This window comes from Drosophila busckii, chromosome 3L, assembly GCF_011750605.1.
Source record: "Drosophila busckii strain San Diego stock center, stock number 13000-0081.31 chromosome 3L, ASM1175060v1, whole genome shotgun sequence".
Taxonomy (NCBI): Eukaryota; Metazoa; Arthropoda; class Insecta; order Diptera; family Drosophilidae; genus Drosophila; species Drosophila busckii.
In genome coordinates, this window is record NC_046606.1 from 658180 (window position 1) to 684906 (window position 26727).

Sequence of the window (26727 nt, forward strand, 5' to 3'; positions counted from 1 at the left end):
CATGGATAAAATTCATTATATTACAAACTCACAACGACATGAACTCTATATTCATATGGAACTTCAAAATAGTTCGATTTACGCTCGTTATGACAGTTTTCAAGTGGGAAGTGAGCAGGATCTATTTGAACTACAATCCTTAGGTGCATACACTGGTACGGATATAAATGATCAAATGCGCTATCAGGAACATGGAAAGTTTTCCACTTTCGATCGGGATAATGATAAATTGCCTGAGAAAAATTGTGCTACGGACTTTCATTATGGAGGCTGGTGGTACGAAGGTTGTGCCAGTTGGTGCGTCATTCAAAATTTATTTCCATATGCATAAATAATTTATTTTTTTTTTTATGTTTAGCAATTTTAATGGAAAGAATTTTCAAACTAACAAAGACGACTGGAAGGCAATTTTTTGGGTTGGCCGCACCTTTATTAAAATGGTTCAGATGCTTGTTCGACCTATTAATTGAGATAAATATATATATTATATATTCTCGTCTTTTTCTTTGTAAAATTTTTATATTTAATAAGGCAAATAATGAGTTAACCACACTCTCCCCCTAAATGTTTAATAATAAATATATATTTACGTTATATAGAGAATTATTCATCAAAATGAATACTCGGGGCGCAATTTATCGCTCAACTTGATCTGCTTATGCTTAGGTTATCTCTTATCCGCGCTATAGCTACATTATAAATGTTGCAAATAATCTGAACAATTTAACAATCGTCATGCTAATTAGTCATGTTTATGCCGCATTTGAAATAAACTATAAGCTTAAAATCTATTTATCTGATTTTATTTGCGTTTCGACTTGCAAGCTGTTTAAATAGATTTAAATTAGCAGCTCAATACAAATATCACAATATTTCAATTTATTTTTATGGCTTTGCCAATTGCCAATCAAATTGAATTTTAACTTTAAACAGTTTACCAAATAATTATTGAAAATATTTAGTTGCAGTCATAAGTTCTTAACTCTTAACTAAGAGAGAAGAGTTTATTTTTAAAATGAAGTGTAAACATTTGGCCAATTATATTTTTATAATTGCTTTCATATTGGCTCTAAATGGAGTCCTTGAAGCTACGCCCAACAACGAGCCTAAGGTGAGCAGCAAGTGAAATTTAATTTGTGATAATTTAAAATACTTTTCGTTGTGTTAGCCTCGCACCTCATCCCCCTTCATGGACCAGCAGTGTGGTAGATATACATACGAGACTTTGAAGCCGATCTTAATACATCTGCATGAGGTGGAGAGCAAACTCACAGTTCAGAATTTTGATGCGTTATTAAAAGCATATGGACAGTTAAATGTAGAGCTTACTTCTCTAAAATATTCACTTAGGGAGAAGAATGGGCTACTTGACGCATATAAACATAATATGGCAGATCTTAGATGAATGAAATGAAATAGCAAAACTTAACGCTCCAACCGCAACTAATGGGAAAAAGATTGAACAGCTTTGTGAAAAATATATAGAAAATTCAGAAAAATGTGAGAAGGAGCGCAGAAATCAAAATGAGTTACTAACCAAGCTGAACAATACTGCCCAAGAACTCATTATCAAGTCAAACAAAATTAATGAACTGCAAGACCAAATAATTAAATTTCAAGACCAAAAAACTAAAGATGATAAAAAAGCAATAGAAGAGCATAATTCCAAGGCTAATAGTTGTGTAGGATTAGCAGGTGGTGAGCATGAGATTCAAGTGCCTGGTCTGAAGCCATTTAAAGTGCTTTGCAGTAATGACCCGCCAGTGGGTAGAGGCTGGATAATAATTCAGCAACGAATAAACGGCATAGAGGATTTCCAGCGGGATTGGAACAATTATCGCGACGGCTTTGGATCCTTTTGGGGGATTTCTTTCTGGGTTTGACCAAGATCCACCACATTACACGCTCACAGCGATATGAATTATATATTTACATGCAAAAGTTTAACACCGAATGGTTCGCCGCTCGCTATGACAATTTTCGAGTGGGAAGCGAGGCTGATCTATTTGAATTGCAAACGTTGGGTAATTATACTTGGACTAACATAGATAACGATAAAATGAGATACCAGGAACATATGAAATTTACAACTTACGATCAGGATAATGATAAATGGATGGATGGTAACTGTGCAAAGGATGCCAAAAGTGGAGGTTGGTGGTACAACAACTGTGCAACATGGTATGTTTCTACAAGCTCGCAAATATTCAAACAAACAATTAATACTTTCGTATCTGCAGCAACTTAAATGGAAAGTACTTTCAAACTGCAATAGATGATAGACACTCTGCACATTGGCTTGGTTGGAACTCACTTAAAAAGATTCAAATGCTAATTCGTCCTTTAAATTGAAGGAGAAAGCATTTAGAATCACAATTGGTAATCCAATTGACGAATATCATGAAGCGGTTAATTGCTTTTCCCAATAATTAAATCATGTGTACTTTTAAATATTTAATAAAGTAAACAATGAACATTAAAAATATATTCTAACACACTCTTTACTTTCAAATGCTGTATGGAAATATTTTCTATGTTGATCACCGCGCAATGTTGCATTAAAAATAATTGAATACAAGTGTTTAATAATAAATATATATTTACGTTATATAGAGAATTATTCATCAAAATGAATACTCGGGGCGCAATTTATCGCTCAACTTGATCTGCTTATGCTTAGGTTATCTCTTATCCGCGCTATAGCTACACATTTGCCAAATATAATTCTTACTTTAGTTTACTTTTAGTTTCAAACGCGTGCAGTTTAAATTAAATTATTAGCAATCGAATTTTTTTAAACAATGAAGTGTAAACGTTTAGCCAATTCCACTTTATTAATTGCTTTCATATTGGCTCTAAATGGAGTCTTTGAAGCTTCAGCCAGCAACGAGACTGAGGTGAGCAGCAGTGGAATTAATTTGTGATAATGTGAAATTTAATTTAAAATACTTTTCATTGTGTTTACATTGTTCCCAGAAAGTTGTTATCATTTCTAGAACAAACTATCGAAACTGCAAGGCCAAACAGAGAAGTTACATGATCAAATTAAAAATGATGCTAATAAAACTCAAGAATCGGAAGAACATATTCCCAATAGTTGTTAAAGCATTTGCAGACACTGTTGGTGTACAATGAGATTCTAGTGCCTGGTCTGAAGCCATTTGAAGTGCTTTGCAGTGATGACAGCCCAGCGGGTTCAGGCTGGACAATCATTCAGCAACGGAATAGAACGGAACAAGAGAATTTTCCAGAGGGAATTGGAATGCACTTATAGCGAAGGCTTTGGGTCCTTTAACGGCGATTTCTTTCTGGGTTTGACCAAGATCCACCACATTACACACTCACAGCGATATGAATTGTATATTTACATGGAAAAGTTTAACAACGAATGGTCATTCGCTCGCTATGACAATTTTCGAGTGGGAAGCGAGAATGATCTATTTGAATTGCAATCGGTGGGTGCATTTAATGGGACTCATATGTATTTCGATAATTTGAGATGGCTTGAACATATAAAATTTACAACTTACGATCGGGATAATGACAAATGGGAGGATGGTAATTGTGCGAAGGATCACCTGAGTGGAGGTTGGTGGTACAATTCCTGTACACTATGGTATGTTTCTAAAAGCTCACAATATTCAAACAGGCAATTAAGATTTCTTTATCTGCAGCAATTTAAATGGAATATACTTTCAAACTGAAGTAGGTGATAAGCGCTGTATACATTGGTATCACCGAAAATCTCTGAAGAAGGTACAAATGCTCATTCGCCCTATGAATTGAGAGAGCGATTTAAATCGCCATTGCTTGGGACTATAAATTAGTTTGCTGTACTTAAAGATTTTAGTTTCATGCTACCTTTTATATAAAAATTTGATTCATTTTAATGTTCAATAAAGTAAACTGTGAACATTTAAAAAAACAAAAACTCTGCACTTGTTTAAAATTACTCATAATAATTGGCACAATTATGTTTTGGGAAAATATAAAAGAGCCAACAAACATTACAATCTTTATAGAATTCAATAAATGTCTTATCAAGAATCGGTTGCAATCTTTTTCGGAACTTGACCTACGACAAATTGTTTATACAAGAGCAAATACAAAATGATGCTAAGAATTAATGAAGTTTTTTATGGGATATTAAAGAAAAAAACTCGAATGGTTAAAAAATATGTAGAATGTGGGTCCACCAGTGCTTTCAAGCTAAGACTGAGCTAAATATATTTGATTTAAAAATAATACGCCTTACGTATATATTAAGAGTTATTTATTTAAGGTCCACGTAATCATATGCAATGTTCTTTTAATTTTTTTTTGTATTAATTAGAATCCAGTTATAATATTGTTGTTTTTCGCTTTTTATATTACAATGAGTTTTTTTTTTTGTTTTTGTGACACATTTAAAAGTTAATGAACATGGCTGCGGATGTTCCGTCTGTCCATGCTTAAGTAATTTACAATTTAGTATAATCGTAAAATTATAATATATATATATATATATATATATACTTTATAGCCTACGGGGTTTAACTTTACTTGCGTAGTTTTGTTTTATATTGAATTAAGAGGCAAAATTAAGCATTTTGCTGTTGTTGCATATTTTTAAATGATGGGTAAGATTGTTTAATGTTTCTTTCGTTCATATGAATTTTATTTGTGTGCTATTTACTATTGAATGAAAAAGAAAAAGAAAGAGCATCAAAAAGCGCATAGTTTGTTCTGCAAATAAAATTGCAAATAGAATTGATTTGTTTGTAAATTATACAAGTGTGACACATATTCAGATTGTAAAAATAAATTTAGTTATATAAAAACTTGCGATATGATTGGCATAATGTGTGTGTTTTGTTTTAGTTTAATTATGGATTATGCATGAATTTTTAATACTTAAGTTCTAAACTGCTTGCCTTGCCATAATTCGGTAATCATTATAATGCTTAAAGTACTATAACTAAATTCTACGAGTTTTTAAGATAGTATATCTTGAATGCTCATCTGCTCTGGGTGCTTATTTGCTTGTTAATTCCTTTACGTCTGTATATTTAGCGTCTTGAACTGATCATCATGCATTTCAGTCATCATAAAGGTGCCATCCTGCAGCAACAAAACAACGCGACGCGTGCCACCTACAAATGTGCATAGAACAAAGTTAAAACCAAATACAAAATAATGTTGAGTTCATCCGCAGTTTACACTTTTCTACGCTTGCACATTTAAATTTACCTGGAGAGGGCTGATCCGCTTGCACCACCTCGGCTGGTATTTGAGCCTCGGTGCCATCGCTGTCCGATGTCGTGATGTGTATCTGTGCTGTGGGCGGCGTGCTGCCCTCTTGCGTCGCCTCCTGCTGCTGCTGCTGTTGTTGTTGCTGTTGCAGCACTGCCGCTTGATGCTGGGCCAGCTCCTCTTCGGTCATGCTAACCAAAATATGCTCACCATCGGCAGTGGCTTCGCCTTGCTGACCCACGGCAGCGACTGCTTCGGGCCACGGCATTGTCTAGCGTTAAGCACATCCTGTTCCTCACCCTCGGCAGCGGCTACATACGCGAATTGCTGCTCACCATCGGGTCCTTGGGTAACAAGTATGGTTTGTCCTTCGGCATTCTTGCCCGCCACTTGATAGACAGTGCCATCTTCGCCACGCACCAGCAAGGCAGAGCCATCCTCATTGGTGAGCACCTGCTGCTCGCTGCCGAGCAGCGCTTGTGCCGCTGCCTCAAGCTGTTCGCGTTGCTGCTCTTGCTGCTGCTCCTGCTCCATTTGCAATTGTGTCTCCTCCTGCCCAATGAGCTTGCCTGTAATTGGGCAGAGCTGTGCCTGATGCGACACTTCCTCCTGTTCGACTTCCACTTCCATGGGCTGCACGGGCTGTGGCTTGGCAGCAGCAGGCGCAATGTTGCGTTGACGCAGCTGCTGCGTTTTCTGTTGTTGCAACAATGCCTGCTGCTGCTGCTGCTGGCGCGCATTGCGTTGAGCAATTGCATCCTCACGTGTCATGACCTTGCGTGTTACCTTTAAATCACCCGACTTGGACAGCTGTAGGATCTTTTGCTCCGGAGTGACTGCCTTGGCGCCTGCCACACGCTGTTGCTGCTGCGGCGTGTTGGCGCGAGCAACCATCATGCGACTGTTGCCTGGCATGACGCCAGTACGCGCTGGTATGACCGCCTGACGCACTCCAGCATTGGGCGTGCTTGTGGTTACAGGACGACGCTGCGCCTGCGCTAGTTGTCCAGGTGTGCGCAGCAGATGAGTGCGTTGACCCACCGTAACGGGTGAGCTATTGCCTGGCGTGCGTGCCGCAACCGCAGTGCGTTTATTTAACGGCAAACTTGAGCTGCTGGTGGTGGCAGCAGCAACAATGCCACTGCTCTTTGCTGCTGGCGAGAGGGCGCGTTTTTGCTCTGTGCCCTCTACGCGAAAGATTCCGCGGCTGTTGCTGTCGATCTCGGTGCGATTTAGATAACGCACAGGGCACTCCAACTTTTGACGTTTCTAGAGAAGGCATAAATTTTAAATTCAGTGCATATTGCTTGAGAGAATTGGGCTTACGATTTGACTGGTATTGGGCATTTCTGGCTTACGAAACATGCCCGTGCTGGTGCTGTCCTCCGTATAGATAATGTCACCCATTTTGTGCTCATCCTTGGACACATGGGCAGAATTGTTGCCATTGATGCGTGCTGGAGTTGTAGCAACTGCGACTCGTGGTTTATTCAATTGCACGGAACTGGAGCCGTTTTTTAAACGCTTCACCGTATGTGATGGTAAGTCCTCTTCCAAATCCTCCAGCTCCATGGAGTCGTTGGAGGCATTTAAGCTACCGCCCTCGGCGCTGGAATCTGTATGATTTAGCTTGCGCTTGTTGCTACTTGTCCATTCCTGCTCTGTGGCAGATTCATCTTCATTTGCCGAGGACGGTGAGGTGGAGCCCTCGCCTGCGCCGCCATCGGAAACCCACTGCTTAAACGCATCCATGGCTTTGGTTTTAGAGGTGCGCGATGGACGCGAGCTGGTGGCGCCCGATGAATTTGGCGATGTGGACAATTGTGGACTCAGCGGTGCAGCATCGGATTTAGCGGCACCCACTGCTGGCGACTGTTTCTCCTGCATGCGCTTCAGTGCATCCAAGCTACGCTCGCGCTTTAGCTTTTGGCGCGCCAACTGCTTCTCAAAAATTTGTAGAAAGTATGGCACACGCTCTAGATTTGCCATAACCTCCCAGGTGTTCTCCTGATGCGCACGATCCACCCACTTGACCAGATACTCATGAGTCTTTCGTCGCGGATTAAATCTTTTGGCCACAATGCTCTCTACGGCTTCCTCGGTGCGTTGATCTGTCTTGGGATCCACGCGTATGGCAATGCGATTGTTGGCTTTGCCGGTTCCAGGCGAGGATGTAGGTGTGGGTGTGCCAGGTTTAGATTTGGGGCGTTCATTCTCGGTGTCCTTAAGCTGCGCTAGAGTGGGCAATTTGCCTGCGGGCGATCCTATGAAAATATGATCTATATGTAAGTCTAGCTTTTATTAAATTTGTTAACAATTTTAAATACTTCTGGTTGGTGAGACGCTGGCTGTTGTATTGTTGCTGTTGGCTGTGCTGCTATTGTTATTGTTGTTATTGGGATTAACAACAGTTTTGGTTATGCGCACAGGCATATCCTGCAATTGTCCATGTCCAATCTTGCCAAATGACTGTATAGTCCGTCCTGCCACTATCCAAGGTTCACGCACGCTCTCCTCCAGCTTTACCCAGTTTTGATATAGAGCCCATGAGTTGGAGTTACGCTCTTTGCCGGTGTGCAGCTGTGTGGCTTTCCAGAGCGTAAATGCCCATATTGTGGGTTTCGTGTCGAGTGAATCTTTCAAATTCGAATTCTCCTTCTCGCAGGAATCATCCTCTTTGTGCGCTTGAAATTCTTCAATAAAGTTAAACCCGCGCAGACAGCGCCCACATACGAGCACATCCATATTGGCTAATTCCTCTTGGGCAACTATTTGTACACAGACACAATTTTTTTTTTTTTTTTAATTTTTCTCTTTAACTTTTATCCAGTTGCCGCAGCTTACCTCTGATGATTTTTTCGTGTTTGCCAATTTCCGTTGGTGCAATCTCCTGTACCAGCATTATATACAACACTCGGGTTGTAACTACAATTAAAAAATATAATAATTCTATTTACTTTTCCTTTTTTTCGAAAACAATAACGATAGAAAAACGCGCACAAACACACACAGGCACGCACATTGGCACCAAAAAAATCACCCAACAAAAAAAAAAGTACAGTGTGCCATGGTGTGTTTATGCAACCAAGTGGCAACCTTTTATCACTGCTAGCAACCAGCTGTGGTGAGTGTGGTGAGTTCGCGCCTGCTCACTTTAATGGCTCTGCAGAGAAATACAAATACAGCCTTGGCCGAATGGCGAGACAAAGCAGAACAGCGTTAGCCAAATGCAGCGAATGCCCGCATAAAGCGTAATGCACAAAACATGGCAAACCGGGCGCGAAAAAAGTTTTGGCAGCAAGAAAATATAAGCAGAACCAATAAATAACTATTTTTTAATATGTCCAGGCTCATGTTTTAACTGTTATTTTTCTTATCTATAAATTAGCCGCCATTTTTCAGAAAATTAGCCGCACATTGCGGATTAACAAAGTATACAACATTAAGAGCATGTACACACTTTTTAAGCTTTTACACAGCTGTTCTTAAAAATGTAATTTTTCATTTATTTTGAATAACATTTATGCAATAAGTAGCAATCCATCCATACAATTTGTTTTATCTTTTCAACTTGTATGCTTTTTCCACGCATTTCTGTATTCAGTTTTTTTTCACACGCTCTTTTTTTCTGTCAGTTTCATTCGTTATTAATGCACGCACCTTCATATAAATAAACACTTTTATCGACTCTATATACGATAGTAGTTTTGTTTAAAACACTTTATTTTAATTTAACTGTTTTTATTTTAACACTCGCGCAACGTTGCTCACAATTGACAATTGCACGCGCGCCAACTCTGAATGCCAAAAAATGTTGTACACCGAGTAGCAGCAAAGTGGTCAGTTCGGTTCAGCCGACATCATCAGACTAACTTTGGTATACGCTACGCTAATTGAGTATTTGTGAGCAACGCTAAAAAGATGCGACAGTAGACGGCATATACTCGAATAATTTTTTTATGAAGTATTTGAAATAATTTTTAATTTAGTTGTAATTTTAGGTAAATTAATATTATGTTTCTTAAATTTGAAGCATACCGCATATGCTCGACCAAAAGTGTAGTGGATCTATTCGTTCGTCCGTGTTTTGAAGCCATTTGTTAGCCAATCACAGCGCGTGGTGTATAAGTACCAACATATGGCAACACTGGCTATCTGATGAAAAATATGTTATTTGTGTTAATATTGAATTGCATTAAATACAATATTGTGCTTAATAATAATAATGCTATGAAATTTGTTTGGATGCACATTTAGCTTGTTTAATTCGATTTTGAATGCTTACATTGCACTGACAACACTGCTGCTTAACAGATGATTTTTATTATTAACTGATCTGGTCACACAGCTTTTGCTTGCCGGCTTTGCTTCTTTCATGAAATATTTGTAAATTGGTTTGAAAAACATCTATATAATTATGGCTGATGATGAGCAAGAAGACCCAAAAGAGTATCGCTGGGAGACCGGATACGAAAAGACATGGTGAGCGCGTAAGAAAACCTAGCGCTCTGTTAAATTTCAACATTGTCATGCTTATGCAGGGAAGCCATCAAGGAGGATGAAGATGGCATGCTGGATGGCGCCATTGCGGAGATTATACAAAAGGCCAAGCGGCGCCGTCAGGCGGAGAAAACCAAACAGAATCGTTTGGGCATGATGCGACATTTGTTTATAGTACTCGATTGCTCTGAATCGATGAGCGTGCCGGATTTGAAGCCTACACGCTTGCTCTGCACGCTTAAGCTGCTAGAGATATTCATAGAGGAGTTCTTCGATCAGAATCCCATTAGTCAGCTGGGCATTATAGCACTAAAGGCAAAGCGCGCCGAGAAAATAACCGACTTGACGGGCACATCGCGTGTGCATCTTAAGGCGCTTGAAGGGTAAGCTGACTGATAAGCATAAGAGCAAGTAACTATAGCATACTAACTATTACAGATTGGCCAAAGTCGCATTGACTAGCGAGCCATCGCTGCAGAATGGTTTGGATCTGGCGCTTAAGACACTCAAGGTTGTGCCCTCGCATGCTTCGCGTGAAATAGTCATTATAATGGGCTCGCTGACCACCTGCGATCCCGTGGACATTAATCAGACTATAGATGAGCTGAAAAAGGAACGCATACGCTGCTCGGTTATTTCACTGTCCGCCGAGATACATGTATGTCGCTACCTGACGCAGCAGACTATGGGCAGCTATGGCGCTGTGCTGGATGATGCACATTATCGTGATCAGCTGCTATCACAGGTGGATCCACCGCCTGCTGCCAAGACACAGGATAATTCACTTATACGCATGGGCTTTCCGCATAGCAAAAACGAAGTGGAAGGCAAAGATGCGCCCATGTCCATGTGCATGTGTCACATAGAGAATCAGGACGAGCCCAGCGAAATGTCCACCACCGGACATCATTGTCCACAGTGCAACAGCAAGTACTGCGAGCTGCCTGTCGAGTGTCAATGCTGTGGCCTAACCTTGGTCTCGGCGCCACATTTAGCGCGCTCCTATCATCATCTATTTCCCGTGCCCAATTTCGAGGAGCTGCCATTCGAATCACTGCCAGCCAACGAAACGGATTGCTTTGGCTGCGCCAAGCTGCTCAATGCGCTGGCGGACAAAAGTGTCTACAAATGCGGCTACTGCAAGCAATATTATTGCATAGATTGTGATATTTTTATACACGAAACGTTACATGCCTGCGTGGGCTGTAATACGATACCCGGCATTGCGGGTTTGGTATATCAAAAGCAGCCCAAAGCTGCCACAGAGGGGCAGGAACAGCAGCAGGCGCAGCAAGCAGCGAATGCCAAGCAGCGCAGTCAGTTTAGCATATGAAATTCCAATGCAACTTTAAGCATTTAAGTTTGTTAAACATTTTTTTATATAATACAAAAATGTACTTGTAAGTTATGCCCAAACCCCAGAGGTTTACTGAACTATAGCATTTAATTAAAAATATATAAAAAAAATTATAAATTATAATTTTATTTGCAGCGCATTGCAGCTGCGACTAGCTGCAATAGATTTTAAGCTGCTTAATTATGCATTGTTTTTTTTAGTCTATTGTACTAGGCTAGTAACTATTGTTGTTGTATTTCACATTCACAGTTAATTCTTGTTCATTTCGTCTGAGACTCGCGCGAGTTCAAATTGAGCGTTCAACGCATACAGTTCGCTCTTTTTTGTTGTTTATTGTTAATGTTTGCACAGGTGTTTTTACTAAAAACACGCTTAACAATATTAAAGCGCCACTTATATTGTTCAACATAATAATTTTTCTATAATAACTGTAATCAGCGTTCGCTATTACAAATTTAAATTACAATTGTGTGCGTGTGCGTTTTGTTTCTAAGCTTATTAGCCAGGTATGTCAAGTGTAATTTTTTTCAAAGCTCATTTTGCTGTATGCTCTGCTTCTTTTTAAATATAACTTAGTTTTGTTTTTTGTTTTTAGGCTATCATAAAATATATATGGCATATAAATTTGCACGTCAATGACACTGGTCCAAACAAGTTGGGAACTGGTTCTGACCAAGTTTAAACCGCTCATTCATATTTCTAATAAAAACAATATTCATTTCTGGATTTTAAGTGCTGCCAATTTGCTATAGTTGTATTCTAAAATATATTGTAGGTCAATAACGCAACGAAATTTAATAAATTAACGTATAAACAATAAGAGTTTATATTTAATTAATTAGCATGCATAATTTGTTATGGAATATATATAATGCGTTGCTGATTAACAAATTAGTGAAAGGTAGCGCTTAAATAGAAATATGATGATGTCACGCTAATATATTTTTTATAAATAAATTAAAATAATATAGTTCAGTAGCTTTGTAGTTGAAGAAAGTAATGACTAATGCTAGTTTATATATTAATTGCTATGAATTGCTTTGACTAAAGCTTTAAGCTAAACTATCAATAAACGTTTAATGCATTTTATATAGAAAGTATTCTATTGGCTGCTTCACATGAATTTGCCACTTTCCATTGTCAACCTTGGCACTGGTTTCTGTTTTAAGCATTGCACTTGATTGTCTGGTTCTAAATCTAAATCAGCAGCTTTATCTCCTACACTATACAAATGAGGCTGACGACTATAGCTGACCAGACAGGTCAGTTTTATTTCAATTAATTACACAGACTAAAGCACAATGGCGCGACTTGGCTTACAGCTCTTCCGCATTTAAAGCTATAGAAGGGGGCACCTGTGTTTCTCTGATATGCAGCTGTGAATAATAAATAATCGCTTGCATACTTTATATATACTATATATAGTGTTTGCTGGCAATTAGCATTTTTGTCTAATTGTAGCTGGAGCATCAAAATTCGTAGCTTAGCCCATCGTCTCATTAGGGACAATTGCGAATGCAAAATTTTGTATGCAGACTAACCCAAAAATGTTGTGTAATAATTTATGCCTCAAAAACGCCTAAAAGTGTGCTACGCCGCCTCCTCAAACTTGCAACAATTCCGTTACAAGTTTCCTAGCGCTGCTGTCTAAAGTTTTATGCGGCTAATCACTTGTTAAGTTATTTGCCAAGACTTCTAGCCCCAAAGGCATCCCAAGCATGTTTGGGGCTTGCAAATTTTTCGTAGCATTGATTAGAAGACAAGTTAAATTTCATAGTTAATTGCTTATGCATATTAAGCAAGCGCAATTTGTTATAAATAATTGCTCATTAATTACGAATAGACAGATCTAAGCAACAGTTTGCAGCTGAACTGAATTTTTTACTATGAATAAATTCACTTACACTTTCTTTAAGCCTAAGCTAAGCATTTAAAACTTGGCTACATAAAATTCAAATTTAACAGCACGTGCGTTAAATTTAATTGCAAGGAAAAATTATGAAGTTTATTTTGGTAAGCAGCTTAAAAAAGAAGCGCAGAGTCTTTTAATCGAGTTTGGCTCATTAGCATGTTGTTTAAACTTTTTTTTTTTTTTTGGGGCTGGGCTTACGATTCGCGATACGATGCAGCAAAAATTAATTAACAAAATGGTAAAAAAAAATGTTTGCTGCTCGCGAGCAATAAAATTTCAATTAACAAGTCGAACAAAAATATTAAATTAATGCCAAATAGTTAAGCTGCAGGCAAACAAAGTTAATAACAATTGATTAAGAAATATGCTTATGAGTTAAACTTATTAATGCATAAACTAATTTTAATTAAACTACATGAAAAGCAATTAACAAACTGTAACTCGCTGTCTCTAGCAAACAAACAAAAAAATTAAATAACGTTACGCATTAAATTGATTTAATTATAGCCAAACACACACACAGAGACAAACATCAATTTCAACTACGCTTGTCATAATATTTATGTGTCCATTTTAGTTAAAACATATATACATAACTTTTCATGCGTATACACATTTTATTAATAAATATTATTTTAATTTTTTTATTTGCACAAAAGCGAACTAAAGTATTGTTATTGCCATTTATCAAAGCAAACAGCAAAACAGACGGCAAATAATTTCCGGTAATATTGTTAATCCGATCCAACTAACCAACAACCCCCACCCCCACCCCATTTTAAACAAATTGTCAATTAATGTCATTTGATGCGCCAAATGCAATGCAATTATTTAATATATTTTGCATGCCATATACAATTATTTGTTAATTGTTTAACTGCGGCGTTAAATATAAAAAAAGCTATGCAATTGATAGTTTAAGCTTTAGTTAGGTTTAGTTTTTTATTTAATCGCACAGCACGTGATAAACTCACAGCTGGTTTGCCTTGAAGCGTGGCTAATATACAATTGTATGCTCAGTTTAAGTGCAATGCTAATTTGTTGCTAGTTATAATAATTAAGCACCCTGTAGATGGCAAAGGGCCAAGGTGAAGGCGAAGAGAGTACTAGCTACTGTTGTATTAAAGAGCGAGAGAGAGCGAGCGAGAGAGAGAGAGAGATAGAGATATAGAGGGCCAAGGTATAGGTATAGGTAGAGAGTATTAGCTATTTTTGTATTAAAGAGAGAGAGAGAGAACGAGAGATAGAGACAGAGGCAGATGGCCAAGGTTATAGGCGAATTCAATAGCTACCGGTACAGAGTACTACTTCTCTATTAAAAAGAGAGAGAGAGAGAGAGAGACAGAGAGAAATAAAGAAAGAGAGAGATGGCCATGGTATAGGCGAATTCACTAGCTACCGGTAGAGAGTATTAGCTACTTTTCTATTAAAGAGAGAGATAGAGAGAGAGACAGAGAGAAAGAAAGAGAGAGATAGAGTGCAAAGGTATAGGCGAATTCACTAGCTACGGGTAGAGAGTACTAGCTACTTTTGTATTAAAGAGAGAGACAGAGAGAAAGAGAGAGAGAGAGATTGAGATTGAGATATAGAGTGCAAAGTCCGTATAGGCCTTGTAATTCACTAGCTATCGGGTAGGATAGTACTAGCTACTTTTGTTATTAAAGAGAGAGAGAGAGAGACAGAGGACCAAGGCGAATGGCGAATTCACTAGCTACCGGTAGGAGAGTCCTAGCTACTTTTCTTTTCTATTAAAAAGAGAGAGTGAGAGAGAAAGAGTGAGAGAGAGAGAGAGAGAGAGAAAGAGAGTAACTTTGCTTAATGTGACTTAACTTAATTCTTTTATTTATTTCCCTTATCTATTTTATTTGATATTTGTACTTTGTCATAAATGATTAAAAATAAACTATTAGAGCATGTTCAATAAATTTCGCTGCACATTTAATCACGTTGAAATTTATTTAGCATACTCATAAACATTTTATTAATAATGCGAAGTCTATTTATTTATAATTATTGCAAAATATATTTCTTTTGTTGGGTTCTAAGAAATTCATGCTCTCAACTTTGTAGCTTAGTTTACTTTCTTACTCTCATTGTTTGCCGACACTTGTCAGGCTGCTGGTATTTTGTTTTTGTTTAAATAAAAAAACGTGAGTATGTAGCGTAAAAAAAAGTGTCAATAAACGTGAATATTTAATAAAAATGTAAATTTCCTTAAACCGGTACATATAAAATCAAAACCCAAAACAAACTGTGCAATTATTTAATGTAAAGTCAGCCACAAGTGCGAAACGTTGTTTTTATTTTTTTTTGTTGTGCATGCATAAAATAAATTTAGTTGAAAAATAAAAAGTGCGCATAACTAAAATGCAGAGCATACAAAGTAATGCATAAAATATGTTTGTTTATAATAAATGAAGTTGTAAATATGAAAAATGTAGTGGCAAAGCAAACAAACTTTGCAGACATAAAGTGTATAAGCAAGCTGAGCATGCTCGCCTAATATTTTGTACCTGTTTGACTTTCTTTTTTTTTTACACTTAACGTTTTATATTTTATTTTATTTTTTTTGGCATTAATGAGCAGTTTTTAAGCTTTTTTTTTATAATTTGTTTAAATGACATCATAGCGCGCTCGATTGAAGTTTGTTCTCATCGAAAAGCTCGAATTGTTGACGGAAATTAGTTTTTGGCACAGTCTGCATTAGTTTGAAGGTCTCTAGAGCAGAGTTGGCCAACTATAATTATTTTTGCAGTGTTTGCTGCTTTAGGCCCGAAGTGAATGCCAGACAATGATGTGGCAAACAGTTAACGGATTTATAGCAATAAGTGCTCTTGATATAGAGTCTCGGTATTATTGATAGCAAACGCACTTCTAACTGATAGAAAGCCCTGGATTGCTGTCTCTTGGCAACAAAAAAGAATTCTGGTGGCTTCATAAATTAGCTGAAATATTTGATTTTTGTTAACGATAGCTTTGCTTATCGTTTGCAACTGATTGAGCAGCAGATATTACCAAATTAGTCTTAACTATGATTAGGCTATAAGCTGCGTCGTGGGAAATAACATTATAATAGCGTTAACTTAACTTTTGCTTATCAAACTGTCCACAATGGACTCGTGACGTTCATAAAATTGCTTTATAGCCTATACTAAAGTATAAGGTTGTAGTAGTTAAACAAAAGACAAGAAGTTGCTAAAGAATTTGCAAGAGCGCAGTTCAGAAATATTAATTCGCATATTTTTTTTGGTATAATTTTCCATTTGGTTAACTTTTCAGTACAGCGGGCAAGTCATTTTTCATAATTAGTTCGCTTGAGTAACGTTTACAACTGCCTTTGACTTTTTTTCATAACAAAGTTGGCATGCAAATGTCAAGCAATGTTCTTAACCCCCCTCAGTGTTGAGTCAGCCCCGCCCACACTCTTCTCTAGGCATAGACCAAATGCAACCGCATGCGGTGCTTCAAAAAGTCACAAACAATTTGCAAGCCACACTGAGCACTCAACAAGCCGCATTAAAAACACAACGCATTGTTATAAATATAACGAAATGTAAAAAAACAACAACAATAACAGCACAATTGACAGACGTACTGTTTATGAGCAGTGCTTGTTGAATTTTGTTATTTTTTTTAATGGAAATTGTTAATAACAATATGCCGCCAAAGTAGCTGCGAAAGAAGTGAACAACAACGACGCTTTAGACATTAAAAATAAAGTTTGTAGCTCTAATGAAAAGTTGTAGAGTTGTGAGGTATATTGGTTAATAAATAAATTTTAAAAAATTGTTGCTAGCAAAATAAAAACACCAAAGTAAAGTAAAGTAAATAAATAGCAAAAATAAACAATTAATTTACTTTTAACATTTTTGTTTTTCTAATTTGAAGATTTCTCTTTTGCAGCTACAACTTTATTTTTTTTTTTGTGGCTAGAAATAATTAAACTTTTATAGTGGGCGCAAGTTCAACGACTTTCTATACAATTTGTTGTTGGCTGAAGTGAAATTGTTGTAGGCACATTTATAATAGAGTCTCTAACTTCTAAGCTTACGAACTTGAAATGCTCTTGCTTGGTTATATTATAATACAAATAGTTAGATAGAATGTTGCTGCTGCTGAGGCTGTGCTATATATAAATTTTGTTAAACACCTTTTGGGCTTTTCTTTTATCAAAATGCAACCTAAGGTTATCCTGATTAATGCCCCAAAATAAAAAAAAACCCGCTGCTGTCAACAGCATTTTAATTGCTTCAACTATATGCTATAGCTCGTGTCTAAAAAGTCGCGTAAATATTTGCCAAAAAGTGTTGTAAATTATATATGCCGCAGTGACGTGGGTTTCAAGGGGGGGTGGGCAAGTAAAAAATTGCAGCCAACTGCAAAGCAATAGGCAATCAAATTCCTTAATAAATTAATTTAATTTATAAAAGTTGAAATATATGTGCGATATATAAAACTACGCCCATGCTGCTGTCAAGCTTCAAAGAAAGAAAGTACAGCTAGAGATAAAGGTGCTCAGTTGATTAAGATAATAGCGAAACCAGACCAACTGTTATCATGAAAACATGGAAATTATATGTTTTACCCACACACAGACAACTGTTCGTCATAATGTGCAATTAGTATATATAGTATATACGTTATCTGTAGAGCGTCTGGCAAAATGCTTACTAGATGAATGTGGTGCATACCTTAATTAGCTGCCACCCCTTTCAAACCCCCCGCTCATGTCATAAAGGGAATCAACTTTTATGGCCAACGAGGCCGACTTTGCACTTGCCAAACGCGTGTTTGGCAATTACGTTTATAACATTTCTTGACGTCTGCACTAGCTCAGATATATATATTCAGATATAATCGTAGTAAAAGAAGCAGCAGGAAGCTATTTACGGACTTACCTGTATCATCAGCAACTAGAAAGAAAAAGAAAACAACATTATTAGCCATTAATTGTAACAAGTGTATGTAGCAGCTGAAATTCTCCATAACTCATAAATATGCTGTTAGTTTTATAAATCAAACTATAAATGTAGCTCATAAATTTAATGGATATTACAGATAAGCGCCTGACAGGCTATCACTTGATATAGTTTCTATATAGACATACGTCAGACCACAGAGTTGTCAAAATAAATAAAAAGTGATCAATACATATTTGTATATAATTCGCATAAGCAAATTAACAGCTCAAATGTCCAATCTTCAGCTTAAACTAGTGACGTCCCTGGCTTACTTAAGGCCTCGTATGACGTACAACAATTTTATTTCATTTTTCGGTGTGAATTGAATGCTAAATAGATATTCAATTGTATGTGGGGGGATTGCGCTATGAATGCGGTTGTCTTTTCAGTTTGGATTCTCAATTACATTACAGTTAATAAACTAGGCCTACGGCCAGACCACAAGACCAACAAATAATTATGCTTTGGCAATAGGCAGACACTTTGCTAGTTAGGCGGGTAGCCACAAGTTCAGTAGTCAGTAAGTCTCTAGCTTCATTTTAAAATCATTCTAGCTCTCAAAACAAAATCAAAGTGTATTTTATAGTTGGCTGATTGTAACTGTTATGCTGTTTATACACTTTGCTTAACTTCGAAGCGAGCTAGCCTCAAGTTGTCTAGCAGTTACGATAAACTTATTCCTTAACCCACCATTCTAATTTGAAACTTCATGCTGGCTTTCAAAATTAAAATCAAAGTGTATTTTATAGTTGGTTGAATTGTGTCTAATATGCTGTTTATACACTTTGTTAGCTCCGCAATAAGTTTAGCAGCTGCTATTAAATTTATTCCCTAGCAACCCATTTAATTTTAAATTCATTCTATCTTTCAAAACAAAATCAAAGTGTATTTTGTAGTCGCTCACTGTCGACTTTTGTCTAACCGCTTCTTGTTGTTTTTTTTTCAAGTCTTTTGCGCGTCGTGCTTCGCTTTACAAGTTTTGGTTTGTATTACATTTTTCTTAGACGTTTTGGGTTTTCTCGCATGTTCCATTGCAGTTTTTGATTTTCAAAAAAATGCGTCAAGTCATTGATCTTGCTCGAGGCTTTCTGACTGAACTTTGAGTGTATTTTGTATATTGAGGCCTTAAAAAATTTGTTTGGCTTTGGTCAAGTTGTTTTGATTGCCAATTTCGCTTCTCGTCTATGGAAAATTACCGAACTGGCTGCTTGGCCCGCAGCTTAGTTTTGGCTTCAGACACTTAAGCAGCTTCTTGGCATCAGATAACGTGATTATGATTAGAATTAAGTAAGAAATTAATTTACAATACAAACACAGCTTGTTTGCTAAAGTTTAAACAGCTGTTGTTTAATCGATTTGCATTTTCCAGCTGTTTCACTATCTTTACTACCTCCCAACTGAGCGTGAAACTTGAAACTATGTCAAGGCCGCTCATCATAGCCATATAGTCTATCTAACGAACACAACTCATCATTGGAGTTGTCTATTTTATGTAGCTATTGTTGGCTTTGGATCGTTTTCGTTAATTAATAGCCAACGAGACGTGTCTAAATGGGTTTTGCTCGCTTATCAACAAGTCCGCGCACACGCCCACTTACAAATGCAGTGGGCGCACTCTCAACGGTTTTTGTTTTTTAGCTGATACTGTGCGCTAAGCCCCGAAAAGCTTCACAAGCCGCTCGACTAACTAATCAATGGCACGAGCGCCAAAACGTTTGGCGTTGGCCATAAATCAAATAGAAAATATAAAGCTTAACAAATACCCTCTAAATATTATTACAAACAATAATAAACTATAGTATTAAATTAAAGCAAATAATAAGCTAAACTAATTGCTTGAAATCTCAATACTTTGCAATTATTATTATTAATTATATAGTAATAATTTTGCTAACATTTTACAAATACGAAAATGCAAAAATAGCGCAAGATCCATCAATTTTGTTAGTTTAGCAAACAAATTTGAATTTAAAATTAATTTATCAACAAATAAATTTGCTAACATTTTACAAATATTTATTGCATAGTATAAAAAATAATACAAAATAAATTCCCAAATTATTAATTAGCCTCAAGCACTCAAAGTTAGTTATTTAAAATGAATTTATTAACAATATATTTGCTAGCATTTATTAAATGTTAGCACAGCTTTTAACTTGCATAAATGTCAACAGACTTAACTTTAGCAATAGTTCATTCAAACCCCCAATGGTCACCAAGTAATCTGTCAGGTAATCTAATGTGGGCCTAATGCAAATATAATTCTGCAAGTCGGTTTGAACCGGAAATTTACACCTGATAAATAATGTAAGCGAGAGCGTCAAGACAACAATTTGACGTTGACGTTGCGCCGTTTGCTGGCGTTTGCCGCTTTCGTTAAGAAAAAGTTGTTAACAATTTGTTGTTGTTATTTATATACTACATATAGATATTAACTGGCCGTCAGCCAGGGGCGCTAAAAAAGCTTTAAGCGTTTCAACGCCAACGCTGCACGATCAGAACGATTTGGAAGCGCGACGCGCGCGGTCGTTATTTTAACTTGTCTTGAAACACAAAAAAAAAACAGTTAAAAGCAAAGCTACCAAACATTAACGTGTGAACTGGTCTTAAACAAAATTTGTGCAAGTGCTTGAAAGTGTTGAACAGAAAAATTCAAATTAAATAAAAAGTATGTGCTGCTTAAGCTTAAGTTTTTGAATTATACATACAAAATTGTTAAGTGCTGAGTTGAGTGCAATTAAAAAAACACAAGCTATAAACATTTATAGACACGCAACATATAAACTTGGCATACAAAAGTTAATCAACAACTTCTAGCCAAGATCAACCGAGTTAGCGAACTTCAATTTTATTATCAATATAAATGGCAATTCCAAGTGCAAGCCACTGACATTATCTCAATTCGATTTCGAGTTGTAGCGAAAGTAATTTCACAAGGTCTAGCTATAGATAAATAACGTTACTTTGTACCTGAAGTTGAAACACTTGAAGATTAGTTAAGACACTTGTGCACTTCCTTAGCTAAAGCCTACGCTTTTGCTTTTTTTTTTTTGTTGTTTGTTGCCCGAAACGTGCTTAGCATAAATTTTGAATTAATTTTCGGCTTGTTTAGTATGCAAAACTTAACATTCTCTTTAAACTATAACATTGACCTTTGTATGTGTGCGTGGGGGACTACAACATAAATTTCAGTTTAGCTATCAGATTCAATTGTGTCCCTGAGATTAGCTAGCATAGCACTAAATATAGTTTTTGGCATTACAACTGTTAATCCGCTAAAAAAAACACACACACAATATGTTTTTTGATTAGATAAAGTTTAGGCGCGTGCTTAGCTCAGGTCCAAGCGCTTATCAATATATTGGGCTATTGAGCGCTATCGAAAAGGCAACATGACAAATACTACAGAATTTTGATAAATTTATGACGCTGCAGTTTGGTTGTAAATACTTTGTATGCCACTATAATAAAGAGTCTATAACTAAAAGCTGATAAAGTACACATGGCCCAAAGGATTAAAAGAATATTTGGCACGAATTACTTGTTTAATTACTTTATAGCTACAAATATTGCTTATCAATTCCTTTGAATTCTCTATCTAGAAATAACAATTGCAATTACAATCTTAATTAATTTTTATTGTCAACAGCAATTCATTCAAAATGTGATAAAACTTGCATGATTGACCTTTTTTATATTTTTAATTATGATATTCTATTATATCAGTAGTTCAATAATTAAAAACCTTTCATTAATTGCTTCACTATAGGCTCATCTAAATTATAAATTAACTTGACCTACGTCTTAGTCTCAGCAGCAGCAGCTCATTTTAAATTCAAATTACTTGCGCTTATATTAAAATTAATGAGTTTTGTGGCTGGCAAAGTAATTCTTTCAAGCTTGTAACATAAATCAATTGTAAAAGTGAATGCACTTGGAAAAAACAAAAGCTGTAAACTGCAAAGTATTTGCATGCATATTCTTAAAAAGCAGCACGAATTAAATTTTTTTTAAAACCGCAACTAAAATGAAGTCAACAATTAATCTAATCGCGTTTTAGCGCTCATGCCTCTCGTTATGTCTTTGTTATTTCAGTTGTGTGCTTGGCATGACAAATGAGTTGAAAGCCATTAAAACTTAACTTGTTGCAATAATAAAAACAAATAAAAACCCTCTAAAGTATCGACAGTTGTTGCCGCTATAGCTTATCGTTAGATATTGAAGGCATAATGATAAGATATGCAACAACTTGCAATAACATGACCTGGACAATAACTCAATGAGATATGCGGCTCAATTACATTAAGCTCAAGTGATTGTTGATTCAGCAATTTGTCTTGATAAGATTTAAAGCGGATTTCATATTGTAAATCCCCGACTATATGACAGTTATAAATATTAGTTGAAATTATTCGATTGGAATGAATGTCTTATGCTAAATGGAATATTAATGTGTAGTGAGATCTAACTCTCTAATTAGTTTTCTTATTAGTAACAAATATAATAGCTCTAAAGATTTATTCCTTCATCAACGTCCCAACTAGTTCTCTGTCTAGTTATAAATATGGAAATAAGATAGATCTTAAGTTGGAATTATTCAAGTTGAAAGCCTTCGTCTAAATGTAATGAGAACTAACTCCTCAACTAGCTCTCTAGCTGGCTACAAATCGTCATGAATAATTTATTTATGACAGATCTTAAGATTGGTTTGAATTATTTGATATATTTATTATAACGTGTATTGAGAACTAACTCCCCAACTAGTTCTCTGTCTAGTTATTAATATGAAAATAAGAAAGATCTTAAGATTAGTAGGAGTTATTCGAGTTGAATGTATGTCTTATTCTAAATAAGTAATAGAGCGTGTAATGAGAACTAATTACCCAACTAGCTCTCTAGCTAGCTACAAATCCTCATACATTACTTATGAGAGATCTTAAGATTAGTGAATTTTTTGATATATTTAATGAAACGTGTAATGAGAACTAACTCCCCAACTAGTTCTCTTACTAGTAACAAATATGACAGTTCTTAGTAATGAGAACCAACTCCTCAACTAGTTCTCTAGCTAGCTACAGATCGTCATGCATCATTTATTTAACGTGTAATGAGAACTAACTCCCCAACTAGTTCTCTTACTAGTAACAAATATGACAGTTCTTAGTAATGAGAACTAACTCCCCAACTAGTTCTCTTTTTAGTAACAAATATGACAGTGCTTAGCATATGTTGGAATTATTTCAGTTAAATAAATGTCTTATTATGAACGAAGTGTGTAATAAGAACTAACGCTTCTAACTAATTCTCGAACTGGCTACAAGTCGTCATATATAATTTATTTATGTAAATGAAAATTATTCGAACTTTTGCTAATCCTTTACCCTCTTTTCTTTCCCTTTTCTTCCTGCAGTCATGGCCAATCTGTGGAGAGCGTTAACGCGTCGTAAAACGGACGATGTACATGAGAGCGAATCGAAGCTAGCGCGCGTGCTTAATCTGTTCGATCTGACAGCGTTGGGGGTGGGCAGCACCTTGGGTCTGGGTGTCTATGTGCTGGCCGGCCAGGTGGCCTACAATATAGCCGGCCCAGCTGTTACCATATCCTTTCTAATTGCTGCCGTCGCTTCGGCCTTTGCTGGCATTTGCTATGCCGAGTTTGCAGCGCGTGTGCCGAAGGCAGGCAGCGCTTATGTTTACAGTTATGTGACCATAGGCGAATTTGTAGCGTTCACCATAGGCTGGAATTTGATATTGGAATATGTCATAGGCACAGCATCGGTGGCCAGAGGGCTGAGCGGTTATTTCGACTCGCTGATCGATAACAAAATGTCGCTATATTTGAATGAAACGATGCCGATCAAAGTGAGTTTTCTGGGTTATTATCCGGATTTCTTGTCGTTCGGCATGGTTTTGCTGCTGGGCGCGCTGCTGGCCTTTGGCGCCAAGGAGTCCAGTTTTTTGAACAATATATTCACCTGCGTCAATTTGGTAACCATAGGCATTGTGCTGGTGGCTGGCGGCATGAACGGTAAGCAGCGCATTAAATTGCACATGCAAGTTAATAATTTTTTGGCTTTGCAGCTAAGGTGGAGAACTGGCGCATACCAGCAGCAGAGGTGCCCGAATGGGCTGGCAGCGGTGGCTTCATGCCCTTTGGCATTGCTGGCGTTATGGCTGGCGCTGCCAAATGCTTCTTTGGCTTTGTGGGCTTCGATTGCATTGCTACCACTGGAGAGGAGGCTATAAATCCCAAGCGCAACATACCCTTGGCTATTGTGATGTCCTTGATTGTTATATTCCTGGCTTACTTTGGCGTCTCGACGGTGCTGACCATGATGCTGCCCTACTATCTACAAGATCCGGACGCACCTTTCCCCAAGGCATTCGATTCTGTCGAGTGGTACACCATCAAATGGATTGTAACCATTGGCGCTGTGTTTGCGCTATGCACTAGTTTGCTGGGCGCCATGTTCCCGCTGCCGCGCATACTCTACGCCATGGGCAACGATGGCATTCTGTTCAAGCGACTGTCCAAAGTGCATCCCTGGACGCAGACGCCGCTGCTGGCAACGCTTGTCTCTGCGCTCTTTGCAGCTGTTATGGCCATGCTATTCAATCTCGATCAGCTGGTCGACATGATGTCCATTGGCACTTTACTGGCTTATACAATTGTGGCCATTTGTGTGCTCGTGCTGCGCTATCAGGACGATCAGATGACCAAGCTCGTGTCAGTGCGTGCGCCAAACATTTTCAGACAACTTTGCTGCAATTCCTATCGCGAGCCCAACACTCTAACCTCGGCCATCACCAAAGTTGGCATCGTTGTCTTTGCCATTTTCTGCATATTCTGGTGCGTCTTTATGCAAGTCTTCGATCTGGAATCAACAGCTGGCATTGTCTCGCTCAGCATTGTGGGCGTGCTGCTCATTGGCATTTGCATTACCATTGGACTGCAGCCAGTGTCGAGCATTGAGCTGACCTTCAAAGTGCCGCTTGTGCCTTTTGTGCCCTGCCTGAGCGTCTTTGTCAATCTGTATCTGATGTTCCAGCTGGATCTGTTTACCTGGATACGCTTCCTCATCTGGATTGCCATTGGCTATGCCATTTACTTTTCCTACGGCATGCGCAACTCCACGCAGATTTCTCGCAATCGCAATCATGCCGAAGCCGCTGCCAATGCCATGCAGCGCGCTGAGCAAACGGAGCAGCATGAGAATCGTGGCTTTGAGCCAGATTGGAAAGTGGAGAATGGCAATGGCTACAAGAAGCAGCAACAGCAGCCACCTGTCTATGAGTATTCCGAAAAGCTTTAAGCTAATGACAAGTAGCATAAGTTTTGTCTGCACAGTTTTAGCTTTAGTCACAGCATCACCAACAACAACAACATTATTTTCTTTCCTTTTACCTTTGTGTTTGTGAGAGAGATGAATAGATTGCGCATACAAAATTCAACAAGCCGTTATTTTGTTGCGCCTGAAAATTACACAAAACTCTACTAAAAAAAAAATATAACAAACCAACTATAACTATATATATTTAACTAGCTGCCAGCATTAACTTTTGTACATAGTGCGCGCATTTGTATTGTGATATTTTCATTTTGTTTATAGCAAACTCTCACAATTAAATTTATAATATTTTGATTTTTCATGTTATTGCAATTGTACAATTCTAAGCTAGTACAGTAGTCATAAGTTTAGCTTTAAGTATAACGAATTTCCACAAAACATAAAAATATATATTGCTTGTTGTAATAATAAAATGAAATTATATATGTTGTATTTGCTGTAGTTTAATTTTGCAACAATTAATGAACTAAATCGTTTTGATTTACATTGCCAAAAAGCTTAAACTGCACTTTATATTTGTTCTATTTTTTTACATTTTTTTTTTGAAGCCAAAGCTGCTTAGTTAAATGGCAAATAAGCTGCATTTGAAAATAAAACGCAGCCGAGTAAATAACCAGCCCGAGTAGAGTTGAGTTTGAGTACAAAACTCAAACGAGCGAGCGAGCGAGAGCCAAAAAGCCAGACGAAAGTTGTAAGTAAAAAGCAAACAAAAATACACACACACACACATACACATGCAGCCATATGCACTGGTCAAATAACTATTGTTTTGTGTGTCTTTTGCTTTTGGCAGCATTTAATTTTGCCCTTTACTTTTGCCATATTTTCTATTTCTATTTTTTCTCTCTTTTTTTTTTGGACTAGCATTAATTTATGCATTTGCTTAAGCTGCCAAAGTACTATAGTAGTATTGTAATTTTGGCTTTTCTCTTTTGTTTTATTATTTTTTTTTTTTTTTTGGTGTGCACATATGCGAAAAAATTCAATTTTTCACACGCTGTCATTTGGCAGCAGCGCATAGCATTTGTTAATTGCTGCTCTATCGTTTCAATTATGCGCGCTTTGTTGAAATTCTGCGAAAAAAAAACATGCAGCATTACTAAATTTTCATTTTGATAGACCACAATGGGCGTATACGCAATATGCCTGCTGTGTGTCGCTGCGAACAATGAGCGCCGCCCAAAGTATGCAACGTTTTGTGTGTCGAACAGCGCAACCAATAAAAATGCCAAACCAAAAGTATGCAATAGCCCAAAATAACTAACTAATAACCAACTAAATATTTCTAATGAAAAAATACAATATTAGAAAAAAAAAAAATTAAAAAATTACAGCATAAAACAAAAGTATTTAATGTCATTAACATATACTGCAAAGTATTTTGTATTGCAAAAATAAAAACTAGAAAATTCAAAG

The 26727-nt window shown here is 37.1% G+C and overlaps 3 protein-coding genes across 4 annotated transcripts; 2 read left to right on the forward strand and 1 right to left on the reverse strand.

Annotated features, from left to right (window-relative positions):
- Nucleotides 1-4806: 4806 nt before the first annotated feature.
- Nucleotides 4807-8180, reverse strand: LOC108600933 (putative uncharacterized protein DDB_G0271606). Its single transcript, XM_017988770.2, is given in 6 exon segments — nt 4807-5132; nt 5230-5488; nt 5491-6501; nt 6559-7496; nt 7560-8000; nt 8077-8180. Coding segments are annotated over 6 exon segments (2805 nt in total). The 5' UTR covers nt 8135-8180; the 3' UTR covers nt 4807-5034.
- A 1393-nt stretch (nt 8181-9573) lies between these two features.
- On the forward strand, nt 9574-11114 carry LOC108599052 (general transcription factor IIH subunit 2). Its single transcript, XM_017985831.2, has 3 exons — nt 9574-9714; nt 9774-10115; nt 10171-11114. The coding sequence occupies exons 1-3, from the start codon at nt 9650-9652 to the stop codon at nt 11063-11065; spliced, it is 1302 nt and encodes a 433-aa protein (XP_017841320.2). The 5' UTR covers nt 9574-9649; the 3' UTR covers nt 11066-11114.
- A 432-nt stretch (nt 11115-11546) lies between these two features.
- Nucleotides 11547-25494, forward strand: LOC108601113 (cationic amino acid transporter 3). 2 transcript variants are annotated; one of them, XM_033293748.1, is made up of 3 exons: nt 11547-11595; nt 23373-23990; nt 24044-25494. In XM_033293748.1, the coding sequence occupies exons 2-3, from the start codon at nt 23375-23377 to the stop codon at nt 25273-25275; spliced, it is 1848 nt and encodes a 615-aa protein (XP_033149639.1). In that variant the 5' UTR covers nt 11547-11595; nt 23373-23374; the 3' UTR covers nt 25276-25494. The 2 variants fall into 2 exon arrangements, with proteins under 2 accessions (XP_033149639.1, XP_017844521.2); XM_017989032.2 differs by lacking the exon at nt 11547-11595 and adding an exon at nt 20472-20630.
- The last annotated feature ends 1233 nt before the right edge of the window (nt 25495-26727 follow it).

Excerpts from the sequence above, each read along its gene's own strand:
- LOC108599052 (XM_017985831.2), top strand. The coding sequence starts at position 9,650 with ATGGCTGATGATGAGCAAGAAGACCCAAAAGAGTATCGCTGGGAGACC. Across the intron at positions 9,715-9,773 it reads ACCGGATACGAAAAGACATG|GGAAGCCATCAAGGAGGATG; the intron begins GTGAGCGCGTAA and ends ATGCTTATGCAG. Across the intron at positions 10,116-10,170 it reads CATCTTAAGGCGCTTGAAGG|ATTGGCCAAAGTCGCATTGA; the intron begins GTAAGCTGACTG and ends TAACTATTACAG.
- LOC108601113 (XM_033293748.1), top strand. The coding sequence starts at position 23,375 with ATGGCCAATCTGTGGAGAGCGTTAACGCGTCGTAAAACGGACGATGTA. Across the intron at positions 23,991-24,043 it reads GGTGGCTGGCGGCATGAACG|CTAAGGTGGAGAACTGGCGC; the intron begins GTAAGCAGCGCA and ends TTGGCTTTGCAG.